General features: G+C 56.3%; 1 protein-coding gene across 7 annotated transcripts in view; it reads right to left on the bottom strand.

Annotated features, from left to right (window-relative positions):
• The window catches only part of CDH23 (cadherin related 23), a 416,047-nt gene that overhangs the window by 347,958 nt on the left and 49,132 nt on the right, over positions 1-18,957 (bottom strand). For all 7 annotated transcript variants that reach the window (XM_045439537.1, XM_045439536.1, XM_045439540.1 and 4 more), the window contains exons 2-3: positions 18,383-18,454; positions 10,823-10,900 (exon numbers count right to left, since the gene is read on the bottom strand). In XM_045439537.1, coding sequence (XP_045295493.1) covers positions 10,823-10,900; positions 18,383-18,449 — 145 coding nt within the window. In that variant the 5' untranslated portion in view covers positions 18,450-18,454. The remainder of the gene's footprint in view (positions 1-10,822; positions 10,901-18,382; positions 18,455-18,957) is intronic.

The raw sequence follows: 18,957 nt of genomic DNA, 5'->3' as shown, positions 1-18,957 counted from the left end.
CAGGCGGGCACCCATGCCGCCACCCCACACCCTGGGGCAGCACGGGATGGACAAGGTGGGAGGGACAATGACCTGCTTGCAAAGAGGGCGAGCAGGGTGCCTGGGCCCCGCTGGCACCACTCGCCAAGGGAGCGGAGACAAACACCACCTCCCTGCCCGTCAGGGTGAGTTATCCCCAACATAGGGTTTCTCTAGAGAGCTCATAAAGCAGCTGATGCGGCGAAGCAGGTCTACACTCAATAATCCCTCCATCTCACTCCAGTCGGACGCCGGCATATTCATCGTGAATTATCCTTTCCGAAGGCCAAATCAATCCTAGGAAGCGCCGAGGCCCCTGCCGCTGCCCTGCTGCAGGGAAGGAGGTCCGCGTGCAGCGCTGTGACACCGGGGGTGGGGACAGGGAGGCGGACCAGGCACGCCCTCTCCCTCGCCCCCGGGCAGGGGGCCCCAAGGGACCGGGGACCCCTGCATCCACCGGGATGTGCAGGCAGGGTGGGGAAGGGAAAAAGCGGCCAGAGAGGGTGAGTGAGGAGCCCACAGCAGCCGCGGGGATGGCAGCGTCTCCTCTTCGCCTGCTCTCATCCACTCAGCCACGGAGGGTCAAGTGTCGCTGACGGAGCGAGAAAGACCTAGGTTTGAATGCGGCTCTGCAACTCTTTTTCAAATATTGATTTTGAGGGAGAGAGGGCGAGAGAGAATGTGCACGTGCGTGCTTGCGCACGAGCGAGCGAGCGAGCAGGGGAGGGGCAGAGAGAGGGAGGGAGAGAGAAAATCCCGAGCAGTCTCCGTGCTGTCAGCACAGAGCCCCGACGCTGGGCTTAATCTCACGAGTGGGGGGGCGGGATCACGACCTGAGCGGAAATCAAGAGTGAGACGCTTAACCGGCTGAGCCACCCTGGGCGCACAAACCCGGCTCTTTAACTTAATGACCATGAGCCTTGGGCAGGTGACAACCTAAGCCTCGGGTTCCTCGTGTGTCAAATGGGCTTGATGCCCGCCCCCTTCATGGGGCGCTGTGCGGACTAAATGAGCAAGGCCTGCAAAACCTTTGTGCAGCAAAGACAGGAGGGTGACCAGGAGGGAGAAGGTGGGCAAAGTGTGTCCTGAGTCAGAGGGCTGGCCACAGGAGCTAGGGTCTCCGGAATCACTCGGGGGCAGGCCTCTGTCTGCAGGCCCGGGCAGCTGTCAGAAGAAGTCAGGCTGACGCCAGGAGCGGGGCAGACCAGAACGAATAGGGGGCAACAGTAGGAGGCAGACATCCCATCAGCAGGAGGGTGGCACTCATGGCCTGAGTCGAAACCAAGAGTCAGACGCTTAACGGACGGAGCCACCCAGGTACCCCTCTTCCCCAGTCATTTTTTAGCAATAGACCCAACTCGGCAAGGATTAGCATCTGTTGAGTAATGCCAGGAAGAGAGGCCTGGACAGGGACACGGACTTGCCTAAGCTCATTCGAATGCACGAGCAGAGCCCGCCTGGGACCCAGGCTCCGGCCCCGGTCCTAGGCCTGCGTGCCCAGACCGAGCCATGCTGGCCACTCTCCTCTCCCTGAAGCCATTGTACCTTCACCCTATGTGGACCCTTGGCCACTGAGACCTGTTCCTGGGTGACAGACTGAGGAAAGGCCCACATAATCCTGAGAGGTAACACAGCGGGGGATCAAGCGTGGACGTCGGACGGTGAACTCCTAGGGTGCAAATCCTGACTTGGTTGTGGGAGCCTGGGTAGCTTGCCTGACCTCCCTGAGTCTATACCCTGGGGGTCATGATAGGACAAACTTCCCATCACTGCTGCAAGGATTCAATGAGACCATGCAGGTGACCTAACTAGTTAAGACACAAGTACTAAATGTTATTCTTTCTATTTTAACCACAACGACCTATTTCTGCTGTCCAAGAAACAACACAAACTGCTTTTTCCACGGCTGGTCAGCCTATTCTGTCACCTCCTGAAATGCCTCTCCTCTGGCTTCAGCCTCTTAAAACCCTTACGCTTATCCTTCGCTAGCCCCTGCCCCCTCATCTGTAAGATGGGGTTACACAGCCCACCTTCTGGGGTTGCTATAAGGATTCGATGAGTCACATGTATGAAGAGCTTATCTGGACACAGTGTAGCAAAAGACAGTTGCCATTTCGCCAGCTATCTTGAGTGGGCATGTCCCTACCCTACCCCCTAGCACAGCCCGGTACAGGTGCCCAGCGCAGGCCATTAACAGCCTGCCCACACGACAGGTGGGCACATCGTCATTATCGTTAGTGTTATCATGGCAACATCCAAACCACCCGGCCCACCCCACCTATGTGTTGTGGTACAGTCCGTCTGTAGCTGCCACGGGCCCCAAACGTGACCAGGCAGGGGTCTCACCGGAGTGGCTGCAGATCACAAGGTTCCCCACAAGGGCACACCCTTGGAGGGCCTAGGCTGCCCTGGAGAAGGACAGAGAGGAGGCGAGGCCACAGAAGTAGCCAGCCCCTTCCAGAGATCCTGTGATCATCCCCGGCTCCTAGAAGGAATAGTAAAATCCTTGCGCTGAGGTCACCAAGAACCCAGGGCCCTGGGCTCCTCGGTCCCAGGATCTGATCATCTGGACAGACAGTGGGTCACCTCCTTCCCTCCAAAATCTCACACCACACCCTCCTCCAATGGCAGCAGCCCCAGGGAGCCTCTGGACCACCTCACATTCCCTCCTGAAGTACCCTACCCCAGACCGAGACAGCTGTGAGGCCCCTGCAGCCCCTTCTCCAAACCTCAAGTCCCACGCTCACAGCTCACCAACCTGGGAGGGTGCCCCTTCGTCCCCAGGCCCACGGGGGCCAGGTGCCTGCCGGGCAGAGCCCCCCGGAGCCCCTTGTGCAGCCCATGTGTGGAATCAGCACAGGCTTCCGGCTGGAACCCAACAGTAATTCTCTGGGGCCCTTGGGCAAGCTCCCCACCTTAGGCCTCAGTTTCCCCATCCGGAAAGCGGGGAGTGTTTGACTAAGACAGCGGCCATCAGGCTGCCCTGCAGGAGGCCCTAGTTGTTCATCACAGGCCTTCAGAGGTCCTTTGGGCATGGGGGTAAAAGTGAAGGTGAGGAACACAGGCTGTTACGGTTCCCCACTGTCTACCTGTGGCCCTAACTTCACCCACAGATAATTATTTGTCCTCAGCATTTATTCTCATCTAACACGCTGTGTATTTTCTGTGCTGTTAGGAGCTACCGGGCTCCGCTGCCTCCACACGGGTGGTTGGCACAAAGGCCCACACCACCCTCGGAGCACACGCTCCACTGATATCTGGGAGTCCCTCACTGGCCTCCCCACGTCACCCCGCTGAGGCTTTGCCTCCAGCCCTTGCCAGGGAACTGCTCTGGGGGACCATGACCCCCTCTCCCGCATGTCAGTCGGAAGGAACCCTTTGGTTAAGAGAAAAAAAAAAAACCATTCTCACTCGGTGATGTCTTCATCCTCTCCTGAGACCGGAGTTCTTCCCTTTACAGAAAGGGGGAGGGGCACAGGACCAGGGACAGCCCCCTCCAGGACCCTAGGTACAGAGAATGGGCCCAGGGAAGGCCAAAACACCTCCCTGATTCCCCTCTTACCCAGGCCCTGTCCACGGCTGCTCCGGAGCCCCATGCCCGGAGCTCTGGCCCTCCCTGAACGGCTGCTGCCCGCACTCACACCAGCCCTCCCGCATCGGCTCCCTGCTTGGTAGGGGACTCCCTGTGGGGAGCCGTCCAAGCGCTCGCAGGCTCCCCGCTCCTCCATCTACTGAGACGGCTAACGTGGGGTCGGCCCACCTGGAAACTGTTCTCCCCGGGTCCAGACGGAACAGCTGGGCACTGATGGAGTTTGCAGGAAAATTAATCAGCGCCGACTGGCCGCGGTGCCAGGCGCTGCCTGGGCCCGATCCATCCTAATGAATCCCGAGCTCCCGCCTTAATGACTCCAGACAAGACTAATTTAGTTGCGCAGGTGATTAGCGTGGGCATTAGCACCTGAATTGTGACTCAGGATGCTTTTGGCGGTAGTGAGGGGTCTGCCGGGGGCGGGGGCTGGGGGCTGGGGGCTGGGGGGGAGGCGGCTCCACGGGCACTGACCTTGGCGACATATGGAGGGTCCAGGAGCCGAGGGGAAGGGGCTCAACAAGACATCCAGCATCCACGGGCCCTCCTGTTTTCATTCGCTCCCCTATACTCGTTCAGTGTCTGCTGAGACTCCCTCTGTAGGGGGCGCTGTGCTTGGCACAGAGCACATGCAGACTCAGCTTGCCCAGCTATGAAATGGAGACGGTGACGCCTCTCGGAGACTCACTGTGAGGTCTGTAGGAGGCCAGGCGTTGAGAACCCTTCACAGAGGCCCTGGCAGGAGGCTGGCAGTCAATAAACGCTCGCTCATATTACCACTCTACAATCTTCTATTATACATAAATGCTAAAATGCTAATTAATTGGCATGTCGATATTAATAAAAGGAGTGAGCAAAAATGAGCAGCTGCTGAGGAGTTACACACCAACAACCCGGCTAGAACTCGCTCAGAGCTTTCACAGGGGCGAATACAAAGCAGAGGGAGGGTGGGGGCCTCAGAGCAGGTGACATCTGAGCTACGCCTTGAAAGAGGAGTAGGAATTCACCAGGCAGGAAGGGGAAAGAGCTTTCCCTGCCGAGGGACCAGCATGGCAAAGGTGTGGGGAGACAGAGGTGAGGTATTGGGGTGTTGAGAGGGTCCCCGTGACTAGAGATCAGGGTGTGAGTGGCAGGTGACAGGCCGTGATGAAGAGTTCTCCCTCCTCCCTCTAGGCACCTGGGAGGCTCTTGGCTGGCAGTGTCTAGAACTGGGATGGAAGGAAGGACATTGGTGCCCAGCCCCAAGGGACACTGTCCCCCTCCAGGGGCTCAGGAGCCAAGGCAGGTGGACTAGATGTCCTCCGCCCCTCACAGAGCCCCTCGGTCAGCTTGGTGTCTCCACACCAGACCTCCCGCTGCTGCTCCTGTGACGCCCTGCGGGTCCCTAGCAAACACACCATACGCAGCCCCGCCAGGCAGCTGGGGTGATCAAAACATGACCCCTGGCACGGCGTGGGCCTCGTCATCCACAAACACAGGCACGTATGGTGTCCGTGCCATCTGGGGCACGTGCTCTCCCGGGCCCACTTCCTGGGCAGCCATCCCCGTCATCACCGACAGCTCGCTCCTGACACCCTCGGGAGCGGAGCGCCTGGCCTGAGACCGCAGGAAGGAGGGTGCACAGGCACGGAGCCAGTGGGAACATTCCCCACGTGCCCATACGCTCCAGACCTCACTCCTTCCCCAAGACACCCCGGGCCCCAGGCACAAGCCAGGGCCGGAGCTGGGCCCTGGGGACACAAAGATGGTCCAGGCCACCTGGGTGCATTCACAGTGCAAGAGGGGAGGCAGATGAGAACTGAGCCACACTAGCACTGTGACAGGGAGCGACAGAGAGGAAAGAAAGCAAAGGAAGCAGCACTCGACCCCTGCCTGGAGAAACCCAGGAAGGTCACACGGAGGAGGCGGCCATCAGAACGGACTTGACCGACCAGCGGAGGAGGCTCGCCACCTTCCGGGCAGCAGGAGCGGCAAGTGCAAGGCTGAGGTAGGAACCCGCCTCTCACGCTCACGGAACCGCAGGGAGGCCAGTGTGGCTGCAGGGGAGCAAGCATGGGGGAGCGGAGGAGACGAGGTCTGACACGTAGCCAGACAGCCGACAGCCTTCGTGCCACTCTCATTGCAAGTGGGGCGGGGGACTTGAGCACACCTCATGACAGGCTCTGTCTCAGGACCCCTGACCGCTCGGCTGCGGGGGTGAGAGAAGGCTTCAGCGGGGTGAGGGGGCAGGGAGACCACTGCGACCCTCAGGAAGCTGCTAGAGAATCCAGGCCTGCACCGCGGTGGTGGGAGCAGAAGGGGCGAGAAGCGAGAAGATTCTGGAAAGCTTTTGAAGATGGCGCCAACAGGATTTGCCGATGAATCGGAAGTGAGGTGAGGGAGAAAGGGAAGAGACAGGGACGACCCCGAGTTCTTGGCCTGGGCAACCGGTGTTTGAGGCAGGTGGTGCAGCTGCAACTGAGCCGGGCAAGGCTGCAGGGCAAGCAGGGCCTGGGGGGAAGGGCAGGAGTCCAGCCTGGATGCACAGAGGCTGAGAGCCCTGCAGACACCCAAGTAGAAATGCTGAGCACAGAGGTGGACACACAAGTCTGGAACGTCCTCCACAAGGAGGCCCGGGAAGGAGGTAGCAGCCTCCAACTTGTCAGCACCCGACAGGACCTGAAGCCGGAGACCAGAGTTGATGGCCACGGGGCTAGAACACGGACGGGGAAGGCACACAGGAGCTGGGCCTGGGGCCCTGCAACACTCAGGGGTGCGGGAGGTGTGGAGAAGCCAGCAAAGGGAGCTGAGAAGGCACAGCCAGAGAGCCAATGCCCTGGAAGAGAAAAAGACCGACTGCCAGAAGGCCACAGGTCTGAGAATTAAGGACTGGCTTCAGCCACCGGGAGGTCGTCGGTGACCTTGACGTGGGCCATACTGGTGAGTGTCTGGAGTGGATTCGGGACGTCACCTGGAGACAGCACCCAGGAAGTGTCCCTCCCTCGGATGCCGGTGCCACGTGGTCATTTACTGCTGACAGCCAAGGCCACGGTGTGGGCGATGCCACCAGCCCGACCGGGCACCGAGTCCTTGATCTGCCCTTGCTCTGCCCCTCCCCGGCCAGCTCAGCTGCCAATGATGGACGTTCGTGTCTGGAGTAAGACACACAGGGACAAGGGGACCCTGAATGTTAACAGACAGGGCTCCTCCGTAATGACTTCATTTTGCTCCTGTCTTCTCCGGCTGGGAGATGGTCCTCAAAGAGAACATCAGGCAGAGGGAATTGGAACCAGAGATGGGTGAGGAGATAGAGTGACACGACGCGTAGCCTCCGCGAGGGATCTGGGGCGGCTGGGCTGTGCCCTCCCCCTCTGCTCCCCAGCACACGGCTGCTGGCCCGCCGGCCGAAACCGAGGCGACGGCATAAAGAATGGAAAGGCTCGGAAGGTTTGGGGTGAATCTAAGACCCAATCTCTAGCTCAGGAGAGAACATTTGCAGAAACCACACACTAAGAGCCCGCAGCCAACTCTACCTCCGGAATCTTAAGAGGAATTTGGAAAACACGTTGATTAACACACTTTGTACCCTACCTTGAGCAGTCAACAAACGTAGTTTTTATGATTCTATATATTACACGTATACAGTATATCATATATTATTATTATCATTATTCTGTAAGGCTCCAGTGGTCTGAACTAGGCTCAATGGGTGGGAGTTCCAGGGACAGATTTCATATTCCTATTAGGAAGGATTTTTCATTCCCAGAACCGTCCCGTAGCACGAAAACAAACTGTCTTCTAGGATCATGAGCTCCCCACTGTCGGGCATTGAGCAGAAGCCAGATAATCAGCACCCAAGCTGGAAGTTGGCCTGCCCACAGCTCTGACCTCCTGCCGCTTTCAGACTGGCTGGGGCTCTGCCTCCAGCCATCGATAGTGACCATCCCTAGACCCAGCTCCTCTGGGTGCACTTGGCTCTCCCCTCCACAGCCCATGGCGGGCAGGACAGCTCAACCAGTCATCCCCAGGCCACACACAGGCTCCCCGTTCACTAACAAACCATTCCAGGCATGGAATCCAGAGAGGGGTCCATTCCATCCCCATTTGATAGGCTGGAGCATTGAGGTTCAGAAAGCAAAGGGCCAGTGAGAACCAAGCCTCCAAGCCAAGCCTCTAGGCCACCCCATTCCACATGGCAAGCAAAGGGCCAGCCCCTTGGACAAACTGTTTCAACCCTCACCCTCGCCCTGGCCTCTGCTGGTCTGAGGCCTGCACCCCGCCACATCCATGTGAGTCCACATCAACCTCTGAATGGCCCAGGGCCACACAGGGGACAGCACCCAGTGGACACCTCCAGGCCTGTTATCGGAGGGCCTGGGCCACCCAAGATGGGCCCAATGCCCTCTCATTGGTGAGATAGGAGGTAAGGCCCAGAGAGGGGCAGTGCTGTGCCCAAGGCCACACAGTGAAGAACAAAAACTAAGTTCATGACTTTCAGGCCAGAGTTTGCTGTCCCATGCCGATGCAACACGAAGAGGGGAAGCCAGGAAGGTGTGGGCCAACTCAGCACCAGCCCCTGCCCGGAGAGACGAACAGAGCTGTCTTCAGCTCACCGAGCCCTCTCTCGTTCCTAAGGTCCCCTAGAGCCAGGGATCAATCCCCACGGCACCAGATCGGCGGCCCTGCTGTGACTGCCAAGCGCAGGCTTAATGGGGCCATGTCCTAGGAGTTGCTCCCGGAAGCCGATCGATGCTTAGCATTTGCAGAACGCGTTTGCGGAACGGGAGCCAAAAGTAACTAGAGCTGGGCCTGCGGGAGGGCTCACTGGGAGTGGGGGCATCCAGCCTGGGGCTTATCACCATCAGCACTGGCCAAGCAATACCCACTCCACCCCACCACGTTCCCTGCACCACAGGCCTCTGAGAACGCCACACTCGGGGCTAAGCAGGGTCACAGATAGGGTGACACAGCCAGCATCGCTCACCTGAGGGCGGCCTTCGCCTCTCCCCGCCAGCAGCCCCGTCAGTTAACGGCTGGCCACGCCTCTGCCTCAATGGTCCCCCCTGTCCCAGATATAGTCCCTCCACCACAGAGCAATCCCTGGGAGGCTGAGGTTAGCACAGACACTTCTAGGGGCGCCTGGGTGGCTCAGTCGGTTGAGCATCCGACTTCGGCTCAGGTCACGATCTTGAGGTTCTTGAGTTCGAGCCCCGTGTCGGGCTCTGTGCTGACAGCTCGGAGCCTGGAGCCTGCTTCGGATTCTGCGTCTCCCTCTCTCTCTGCCCCTCCCCTGCTTTCTCTCTCTCTCTCTCTCTCTCTCTCTCTCTCTCTCTCTCTCTCTCTCTCAAAAACAAATAAACATTAAAAAATGTTAAAAAAAATAAAAAGAACTGACACTTGTAAAAATCAGCTGTAGGAAACAGTATGGGAAGGAACAGAAAGGGAGTCTTTTGGGACTCTGCTCAAGGGCCACCACCTCCCCAAAACCTCTCCGGCTTCCTCCTGCCTCTGCTCTGTCCCCAGAAGAACACACCTTCCTCCTTCAAGGCCCCACGGGAACTTAACCGGACATCCAATCCGGCCCCCATCACCCCAACATCGACTTCTTTATCTTTCTGTTGGATTCCTCTCTGGGTGCATGGCAGTTAGGCCCGGCACAGAGGGTGCACCCCTCTATAGCTGATGGACTGATGGGTGAACCGGGAGAGCCTCTACTGATGACAAAGGCTGCTAATGTTCATTCATTTCTCGAACCACATATACTAGGCAGCTACTCTCCTACCTCCACACCAGCCCCATGCGAGGCCTGGGTTTGGGGAGAACCCCCAGACGAATCCAGAAGCCCACGCACATGGCCTGAAGCTCAGCAGCATCCCTGGGAGACTTCTAGGTTCCCTCTCCACCACCCCGCCCCCTCCCACCAGGAGTTGATATAAGCCTGAGGAAGAGGCAGACAGAGAGGCGGGCAGCCTCCTTCTCGGAGGAGCCTTTAAGCACCTACACCCACAAATCCAGCCTTGCAGCGCCAATCCAAGGGAGGCTGTGAATCACCAAAGGAGTTGCAACTTTCCCCAGGGCCCCCCCTACCCCATGGGTCCTAGAAAGGAGCAATTGGACTGTGGGGACAATCCCCACAACAGTCAGAAACACCTGCTATACTCCGCAGCCACCTGCAAAAAAGCTTCCACCGGGAAGGATGGAAGGAAAGGTCTCTCCAGGGGTTGCCCTCCTGGTCGCACACACAGCAGGGGAGAGGCCGGGGCCTGCTGAGGCTCCCCTCGCCAAGCAGAGATGTCTATGAAGAATTTTGCATCTTCTCTATCACACATCTACCTTTGGTTTTACGTAAGAGAGTGTTTAAAGTGACCTCTGCGTTAAATGCCTTCACACCCCTCCCCTCTCTCCATGCCATCTTGCTTCATTTCCAAGGACAAGCGACGCTCCAGAAAGAAGCACCACACCGGCCCTGAGCCCCGCCCGCAGACCCACGGAGGAGGCAGACCTGAGTTTAAGAAGCCCCAGATGACGGGCATTTTCCCTAAGATGACACGGACAAGAATGAGGACAAGGGAGGGAGTGTGGGGGGAGGCAGGAGGGGCTTCTCACAGGAATGAGCGTCTTCCCATGAGTGCAGCTGTGCTCCCCGAGAACCTTCTGGTCCCCGGAGCCGAGCGAAGGCTACAGGGCTATGTGTGCACATCTCCAGCCACAGGCATAGAGGCCAGGCCCTCAGGAAGGGGATCATGAGGACAGAGCTGGGTAATGAGGTGACTCAAGCTGGGGTGTGAGGGGTGTTTGCGATCACCTCCAAAATAGGTCATTGTTCCCCTCATGACAAAAATAGGCAGACTCGTTGCGGAAAACTTGGTGATCACGGAAAAGTGCAAAAGGCTACAAAACAAACTCTGTGACAGTTGCCAACTTCAAGTTTTCCCAAAGAAGAGGAACAAGCCATCGTGTAGGACAGAAGTGGAAGAAGTCACGCATCTTGGGCTCAATGTGATAACTCCTTGGGCACTTGGAGCCCCCCCCCCCCCCGTGTGGGAAGGGACAGTCCTGGGAAGGACTGAGCGCGCCATCCCCAAGGAGAGGCCATACACACCCCAATGAGGGACACCATGGAAGAGGTTCCAAAAATTGGTAGAAGATGGCCTCAATCTCTAGGATCACCTTCGCCTGTGGGAAGGGAAGCCCACCCTATGCCACCCGGCATGCCCACCAGCCCTTGTGCCAACTCACCCACGGGCGTGTCCTCGCTGATGAGCAGGTACGTGTCAAAGAAGTGGTTGGTGAAGAAGGGCAGTCGGTTCACCTGGCCTGGAAGTCAGAGGACAAGAGTGTCAGTCAAGGACCTTATGCCATAGCTTCTGCAAGGGAGACACAGAGTAGGGGCTGCAGAGGGCACTGAGCTTGCGTCCAGTGCCACGGCCACCTTCCCAGGACCTCAGCGAGTCACTGTCCTGCTTCTGGGTAAATGGGGAATAATGCCAGTAGGGAGGTCGTACGGCGAGAGAGGCCACCAGCCCCATATGGCTAATGAGTCCTGGGACATGATGAAGCATAAAATGCACGCAGGATTTCAAAGGCTTTATATGAAAACATGGGTGTAAAATATCTCATTAACCTTTTATATTGAACATGGGTTGAAATGAAAATATTGTGGATATATTGGGTTAAACTTATTATTAAAATGTGTTTCTTGGGGCGCCTGGGTGGCTCAGTCGGTTGGGCATCCGACTTCGGCTCAGGTCATGATCTCACGGTCCGTGAGTTCGAGCCCCGCGTCGGGCTCTGTGCTGACAGCTCAGAGCCTGGCGCCTGCTTCGGATTCTGTGTCTCCTCTCTCTGCCCCTCCCCTGCTCATGCTCTGTCTCTCTCTCTCAAAAATAAATAAAAACATGAAAAAAAATTTTTTTAAATAAAATGTGTTTCTTTTCTAATGCGGCTTCTAGAAAATTCCAACTCACACATGTGGCTCACGTTGTACTCCCACCAGGCAGCCTGGCTGTAGATGACATGTGAGCACACCAAGGACCAGGGCCATCCTCCTCGATGGCTGCCAGCCTGGTGCTCAGAGAAGAGCGAGGACTCAGGAGCCCCAGGAGGTATTTGTCGTGTGAAGGAACGTGAGCCGACCCCATAGGATGAATGACAACAATGCCATGTATAGAACCTTTCTCCATGCCAGCCACTATGTCCCCTCCACCAATCTTCATGGTACAGCAGGGGCTATCATATCCCCATCTTACTGCTGAGAAAAACGAGGCCTGTGGGGAATACGCAGTAACTTGCCCAGGGTCACACAGCTAGTAAGTGGCACAGGCCTTAGGGGACCCCTGGGTGGTTGACCTTGTATCACTCTGTGATGGCCTTGGGACAAGGGCCAGGTTTGGAAGGAGTTGAGGAAGTAGTGGCCCGGGCTGAGGAATTTAGTGATTCCAAAGAGCCCCCCAAACCACAAGCTCCCCACACAAGGCCTCCCCAAGGCTGGCTTTACCTGTCCCCTGAACCTCCTCTTAACAGCCTTCAGTAGTGCAGTATAATAAAAAAAATATATTTGGAGGCGCCTGGGTGGCTCAACCAGTTAAGCATCTGACTTCCGCTCAGGTCATGATCTCATGGTTTGTGAGTTTGAGCCCCGTTTCAGGCTCTGTGCTGACAGCTCAGAGCCTGGAGCTTGCTTTGGATTCTGTGTCTCCCTCTCTCTCTCTGCTCTTCCCCTGCTCATGCTCTGTCTCTCTCCCTCTCTCTCTCAAAAATAAACATTAAAAAATTTTTTTGAGGGGCGCCTGGGTGGTGCAGTCGGTTAAGCGTCCGACTTCAGCCAGGTCACGATCTCGCGGTCCGTGAGTTCGAGCCCCGCGTCGGGCTCTGGGCTGATGGCTCGGAGCCTGGAGCCTGTTTCCGATTCTGTGTCTCCCTCTCTCTCTGCCCCTCCCCGTTCATGCTCTGTCTCTCTCTGTCCCAAAAAATAAATAAACGTTAAAAAAAATTTTTTTTTAATTTTTTTTGAATATATATATATATATATATATATATATATATATATGTATGTATTTGGTCTTTGCCCCAGTTCCTGACACAGAGCTCCAAAACTCCTTAGAATTTCCAGAGAGAGAGGAGTATCGTTTATAAGGAGCCCCTTTTGAGCACAGCTGAGTTTATGCTAGTGAGGGGACGTGGTTGGGCGGTGGGGAGCCTCTAGGCAGCCCCAGGATGGGCAGAAAGACCAACTCGTTAGTGGGGGGATCTTTTAGTCCCATCCAGACCTCTGGGGAGGGGAGGGAGCTGGAGATTGAAGAGATCTGACGAGTGCTCAGGAAGTGAACATATCCACGTGCTGGGAGGGTGGCTGGAGAGGACAAGGAAGCTCCACTCTCACCCCATTCCGTCTGGCTGCCCCGGAGCTGTACTCTTTATGTTAACCCAGGAAATGGAAGTAAACTGCCTCCCTGAGTCTTGTGAGTCATTCTAGCTGATAAAACCTGAGGAAGGGGGTCATAGGAAGCCCTGATTTATGGCCGGTAGGTGAGAAGTATGGGTGGCCTAGGACTCGTGACTGGCCTGTGACATGGGGGCGGGCTTGTGCGCCCGAGCCCTTAAATGTGTATAATTTGACACTAACTCCAAATAGTGTCAGACTGAATTCCATTGAATTTTTGGACACCCAGTTGGTGTCCAGAGAATTGGTTGTTGGTATGGAAAACACCCGAGAAGCAGGCAAGGGAGGGCTCTTCCCTTTCTGCCCCTGCCAACCAGGGGGTAGGTAGCTGGTCTGTCTCGCACAGGGCTGATGTCGTGCAGCCATAAGCAGCCCCTGCTGGGTCCTCCGGGGACGTCCTTCTTTTCCCCATTTCGGCTGAGCTGGGGCTGTCTCAGGGCTGGTGCCAGGCTAGAGAACGGAGGCCAGCTCCCAGGAAGTGAGAAGGCTGGAGTCGAGGAGGAGCACCTCCCCCTCCCGCCTGAGATGCTCCTAGTGGGGAGTGGGCTCAAGTGTCTTCTTAGACATCCTTCAAGTTTCATCTTAGACATCCCTTCTTCCAGGAAGCCCTCCTTGATCACCATTACTACAAACGTGCCCCCCCCCCACACTCCTCCATCCTGTCATATCAGGAATCCAGAACCCCTCTCACACATAACAGCCTCAGAAAGAGGCCAATGGCCAAGGGCCTTGCCTTTGTTTGGAACTCCCCTGTGCTTCTTTCCAGCCACACGATCCTCCCATGCCTCAGTTTACTCCGGTGTAAAATGGCAGTAACAAGACTTACTTCAGGGCAGCCCTGAGGATTCAGTGAGATTACATACATAAAGTGCTTAGCGCCATGCCCCAGCACACAGCAAGCACTGGATAAATGGTAACTACTATTAATATTGGTATTAATAGTGGAGCCACCTGCTCAGCCAGAGAGGGATGCTTTTGACCAAGAAGAGCCTTGGGCTCCAGTATGGGAAGCGGGCTGAACCCGGCTGAAGGCTCCGGGGTGGGCTTGGGCTGCTGGGGGAGGGAAACCAGCCAGGAAAAAAACACCGCGTGCAGCAGCATTGTTCATTTTTAAATTTTCTTTTCCAGGACCTGCCGATAATCACCTGCTGAGTGCTCTGCACGGGCAGCCGGCAGGGCCCCAGGGGCAGATGTCTCCTGCCACCTACCAAGCAGGGCCTGGGTCCTCGGAACAGTCCTGCTGCCCCCAGAGACCCCGTGGCCCTGGGCTGCCAGTGCGGGGAGGGGGCTGGCGGGGCATGGGTGGGGAAAGGGCACACAGACAGGTTATTCGTTCTCTTAAAAACCACTCTCAAGGCACAAAGGCTCTGTGTGAGACCTCCAGCCCAGCTGGTCCGTGAGTGGATGTACAAGGGGAGGGGACATGGGGGAGTCCCAACTTCCCGTGCCCCACACACCCCTTCCCCGTGAGTCCGCATCCACTGTTGGCTCCGCCCTGGTGGCTTCCTCCCACCTCTGCCAGCCACGCCTACTGATTGTTCCCCACACAGTAGATAGAGGAGTCCGCCAGCTTTAAATATTTCAAACACAAAAATAAACTCAAAATGGATAAAGGACCTGAATGTGCGACAGGAAACCATCGAAACCCGAGAGGAGAAAGCCGGAAAAGACCTCTCTGACCTCAGCCGCAGCAATTTCTTACTCGACACATCTCCAAAGGCAAGGGAATTAAACGCAAAAATGAACTATTGGGACCTCATCAAGATAAAAAGCTTCTGCGCCGCGAAGGAGACAATCAACAAAACTAAAAGGCAACCGACGGAATGGAAAAAATATTTGCAAATGACACATCGGACAAAGGGCTAGCATCCAAAAATCTATAACGAACTCACCAAACTCCACACCCAGAAAACAAATAATCCAGTGAAGAAATGGGCAGAAGACATGAATAGACACTTTTCCAAAGAAGACATCCAGATGGCCAACCAGCACGTGAACAAATGCTCAATGTCACTCCTTATCAGGGAAATACAAATCAAAACCACACTGAGACACCACCTCACGTCAGTCAGAGTGGCTAAAGTGAACAAATCAGGAGACTATAGATGTTGGAGAGGATGTGGAGAAACGGGAACCCTCTTGCACTATTGGTGGGAATGCAGACTGGTACAGCTGCTCTGGAAAACAGTGTGGAGGTTCCTCAAAAAATTAAAAATTAAAAATAGACCTACCCTATGACCCAGCAATAGCACTGCTAGGAATTTATCCAAGGGATACAGGAGTACTGATGCATAGGGGCACTTGTACCCCAATGTTTATAGCAGCACTCTCAACAATAGCCAAACTATGGAAAGAGCCTAAATGCCCATCAACTGACGAATGGATAAAGAAATTGTGGTTTATATACACAATGGAATACTACGTGGCAATGAGAAAAAATGAAATATGGCCTTTTGTAGCAACGTGGATGGAACTGGAGAGTGTGATGCTAAGTGAAATAAGTTATACAGAGAAAGACGGATATCATATGTTTTCACTCCTCTGTGGATCCTGAGAAACTTAACAGAAACCCATGGGGGAGGGGAAGGAAAAACAAAGTTAGAGAGGGAGGGAGCCAAAGCATCAGAGACTCTTAAAGACTGAGAACAAACTGAGGGTTGATGGGGGGTGGGAGGGGAGGGTGGGTGATGGGTATTGAGGAGGGCAGCTGTTGTATGGTGTTGTAGGGAAACCAATTTGACGATAAATTTCATGATAAAAAAAAAGAAAAAAACAAAAAAACACCGCACAGCATCTAGCTTCTTACCACCGCAGGCCTGAGGGGAGAAGGGAGTGGGGAGGCTCACAGAAAACACACCATGCGAGCTGCCGGCCTCCACCTCCTGCCCCCCAGCAAGCCCACAGATGAAGAACACGTTGAGGCCAGAGGGAAGAAGGCGGAACAAGCTTCGGCAAAGAGAAGATGACAGGCTGACAAGAGGGTCTGACATCCGTGAGCCTGACCCATCTCTGACTACCCGGGATGGGAGGAGAGATCCACTGGGGCTGTGGGTCAGATGAAAACAAAATGGGGAGAAGTGATGAGGGAGGGTCTGCGGGAACGAGAGGAGGGTGAGGGGTCAGGGGCAGGTGTCGGAAGGGCAGGGTAGAAGACGGTGTCCTTCAGTCCCTAAGGTCAGCCATGGCCTCACCATGCCAAAGGAACAACACTGGCCACTTCAGACAGGCACCAGGAAGGGAGGACCATACCCGGCAATGAGAGAGAGGGACCCTCATATACGTGCAAAGCAGACTAGTCCCCAGATGGGCTGGTTTTGCCACAGAGCTGCTGTGTGGCCCCAGGCAACTTGCTTAACTTTTCTGTTTTCTGCGCCCCATTTTCCTTCACCCAGAGAAAGATACAGCTCATAATAAAAGAGCTAACGCTTTATCTTAGCACCTAATACGTGCCAGGCGCTATTCTAAGTGCTTGACATGTGCATTAACTCGTCTGATCATTCTGACAACTGAAGGAGGAGAGTCCTATTGTCCTTTGACTTTAGAGATAAGAAAGCTGAAGGACAGAGAGACTAAGACACTTGCCCAAGGGAAGCGGTTGGAGAAGTGGGGCGGGAACCCAGGAGTCCTGGCTCTGTGCTACTCCCTCGTGCCCACTTGAGATGCACAAACCGTCTTCCACCCAGAGAGCTCAAGAGGAAACTATCCTCTGCTGAGGATACAGCCGAGCTCTTAGCACCTGTTTTATTTTTACAGACAGTGCAAGCCCGGGAGGGGCAGGCAGCAAGGGGGAGAGAGAGAATCCCAAGCAGGCTCCGCACTGGCAGCACAGAGCCCAACGCAGGGCTCAAACTCAGAAATGATGAGATCATGACCTGAACTGAAATCAACAGTCAGACGCTTAACCGACTGAGCCACGAGGCGCCCCGATGTATTTCTTCTTAACAGCGGGGGAAGGGCATGAGTGTCCAAGGTCATAGAGCCGGCTGAGGAGAGTGTCCTGACTCCCCCACCATCCAGCAAAGCCAGAGGGTCAGAGCTGATCTCATGTGCCCCCACTGAGGTCTCCTGCAATGGCCGTGGGAGCAGTATCCTGACCCTGACTGAGGCTCAGCCACGCCCTGCTTGGCATGACCTCGGGCCAGTAACATCTCCAGGTGTCAGTTTCTCTGCAAAGGAGGTCAAGACTCGAGAGAGGGTCTGAGAGCGCCTCCAGCTCTCCCCTGAGAGTCCGTGAAACTGCGCCGTAATCCCAGGCTGCCTGGATGGAAGTGAGCTCCCCATCACAGAGGCATTCCAGCAGAGATCCTTCCAGACACAGTGGCCAGGAGAGGGGAGCTTCAAGGGACTCTCAGGCAGCCAGTGGGAGGCTGGCTTCCTCCAGCGACTCCCTAGCTCCCTGGAGTGACAGAAGGAGCTGGCCTCACTCAGGAATATGTTTGCCCGTGTCACCAGGCAGGCCGGGCCCACAGCTCTTCCCCGGGGACACGCTGGCCCCAGGGGACACCATGCCAGCCGTGCCTGCAGTCCTAACCTTCCTTCAGCGCAGTCCAGAGCTGCTTTGCTCCTTGCCACCAGCTGTCCAGGAGCCAAGGGACAGGCAAATGCCCAGGCCTTTCCCGGCCTCCTCTGCGGCCACCAGAACTGACGCTGATCTGGCCGCTGGGGAAGGAGGGCCGGTCCTCCCTGCCAGGGGAAAGGGCACCTCACCACCACGATTCGCTCAAGCTGTTCCTTCCTCCCGGGATTCCCTTCCTCCTGTTCCCCTACGCTAAAACTACTTCTCAGTCTTCAAAGCCCCGATTAAATGTTCCCCCTGGCTGAGTCCCTCCTGTCCCCACAGGCCCAATCAATCTTTTCTTCTGATGGGCTTCTCCAGAGCCATGTCCGTCTTCTTACCACTATACTCACCTGCCTTCTAGGTAGTAAATCCTAGCTGTGGCTTCCTCCCCCACCAGGCTCGGGGCTCCCTGAGCACGAGTCACTGCCCCGTACCCCAGAACTGGGCACAGTAGACACAGCCTCACACAGTAGGTACTCAAAAGACAGCTCTGAAACCGAAGAGCACTGCAGCCACTCCCTGCATCCCAGAAGGGGTTCACGGTCACAGATGCCTCCTTCCCCTGGAGCTCACCTGTTTCTCAAGGCTCCTCCCCTTCCCTCCCGGGGAGGCTGGTATTTTCAGTCCTGTGAGTGCTGCGGAAGCGACCGAGGCCCAGAGAGGGAAGTGTGTGTGCAATCACACACACAGCAAGGCGAGGTCTGCGGGCCCAGAGCAGCCGCGCCCCCCCCCCCCAGCCCCCTCCCAGTGCACAAACCCCACGCTGGCGGCGGCAGGAAGGGCAGAGGATTGGACTTACCCAGGCATCCGGAGATCAGCACAAACAGCCAGGCCACGAGGCAGCCGGTGGCAACGTGGCACCTCATGTCTCCTGGGGACACAAGGAAGGAGAGGTGAGAAGCCTGCCCTCCGAGCCCCTCCTACACTTGCCCACCCCTGCAGCTCCGGGGAGAATTGACCTGGGAAGAAGGGAGGGAATCAACTCACGTGGTGGGGAGGTGGGTGTGGGAAAGAAGAGAGGGTCTGCATCGCTTGGTTTCGTATCGTCCAGGGCTGGGTATAGCTCAGCGGCCTGGGGGTGGGGGCAGGGGCAACGGTGCGTCTGCCCTCATGGGGCTGGCTACACAGCCGAGCGAGCGAGAGAGTGAGCGAGGCTAAGCAGTAGGCACAGGAATGCGTGACCGAGGCATTCTGGGCCCCTTGCGGGGAGGGGCCGTTGCCTACATCCTCCAGGATGGCAGCCCCAGGAGTGATGGGGCTTGGGTAGCCTGGGGACAGGGATAGGAGATAGGTGCTGAGCAGGCAGTCAGGGGTCTAAGACCAGGCTTGGCAGGCCCAACACCCCGGATCCCCCCAGCCTAAGTGCCCAATGGG

The sequence above is a fragment of the Leopardus geoffroyi genome, chromosome D2 (genome assembly GCF_018350155.1).
Source record: "Leopardus geoffroyi isolate Oge1 chromosome D2, O.geoffroyi_Oge1_pat1.0, whole genome shotgun sequence".
Lineage (NCBI taxonomy): Eukaryota > Metazoa > Chordata > Mammalia > Carnivora > Felidae > Leopardus > Leopardus geoffroyi.
The sequence above is the reverse complement of the archived record's forward strand: the minus strand, read 5'-3'. Positions and strand labels throughout refer to the sequence as shown.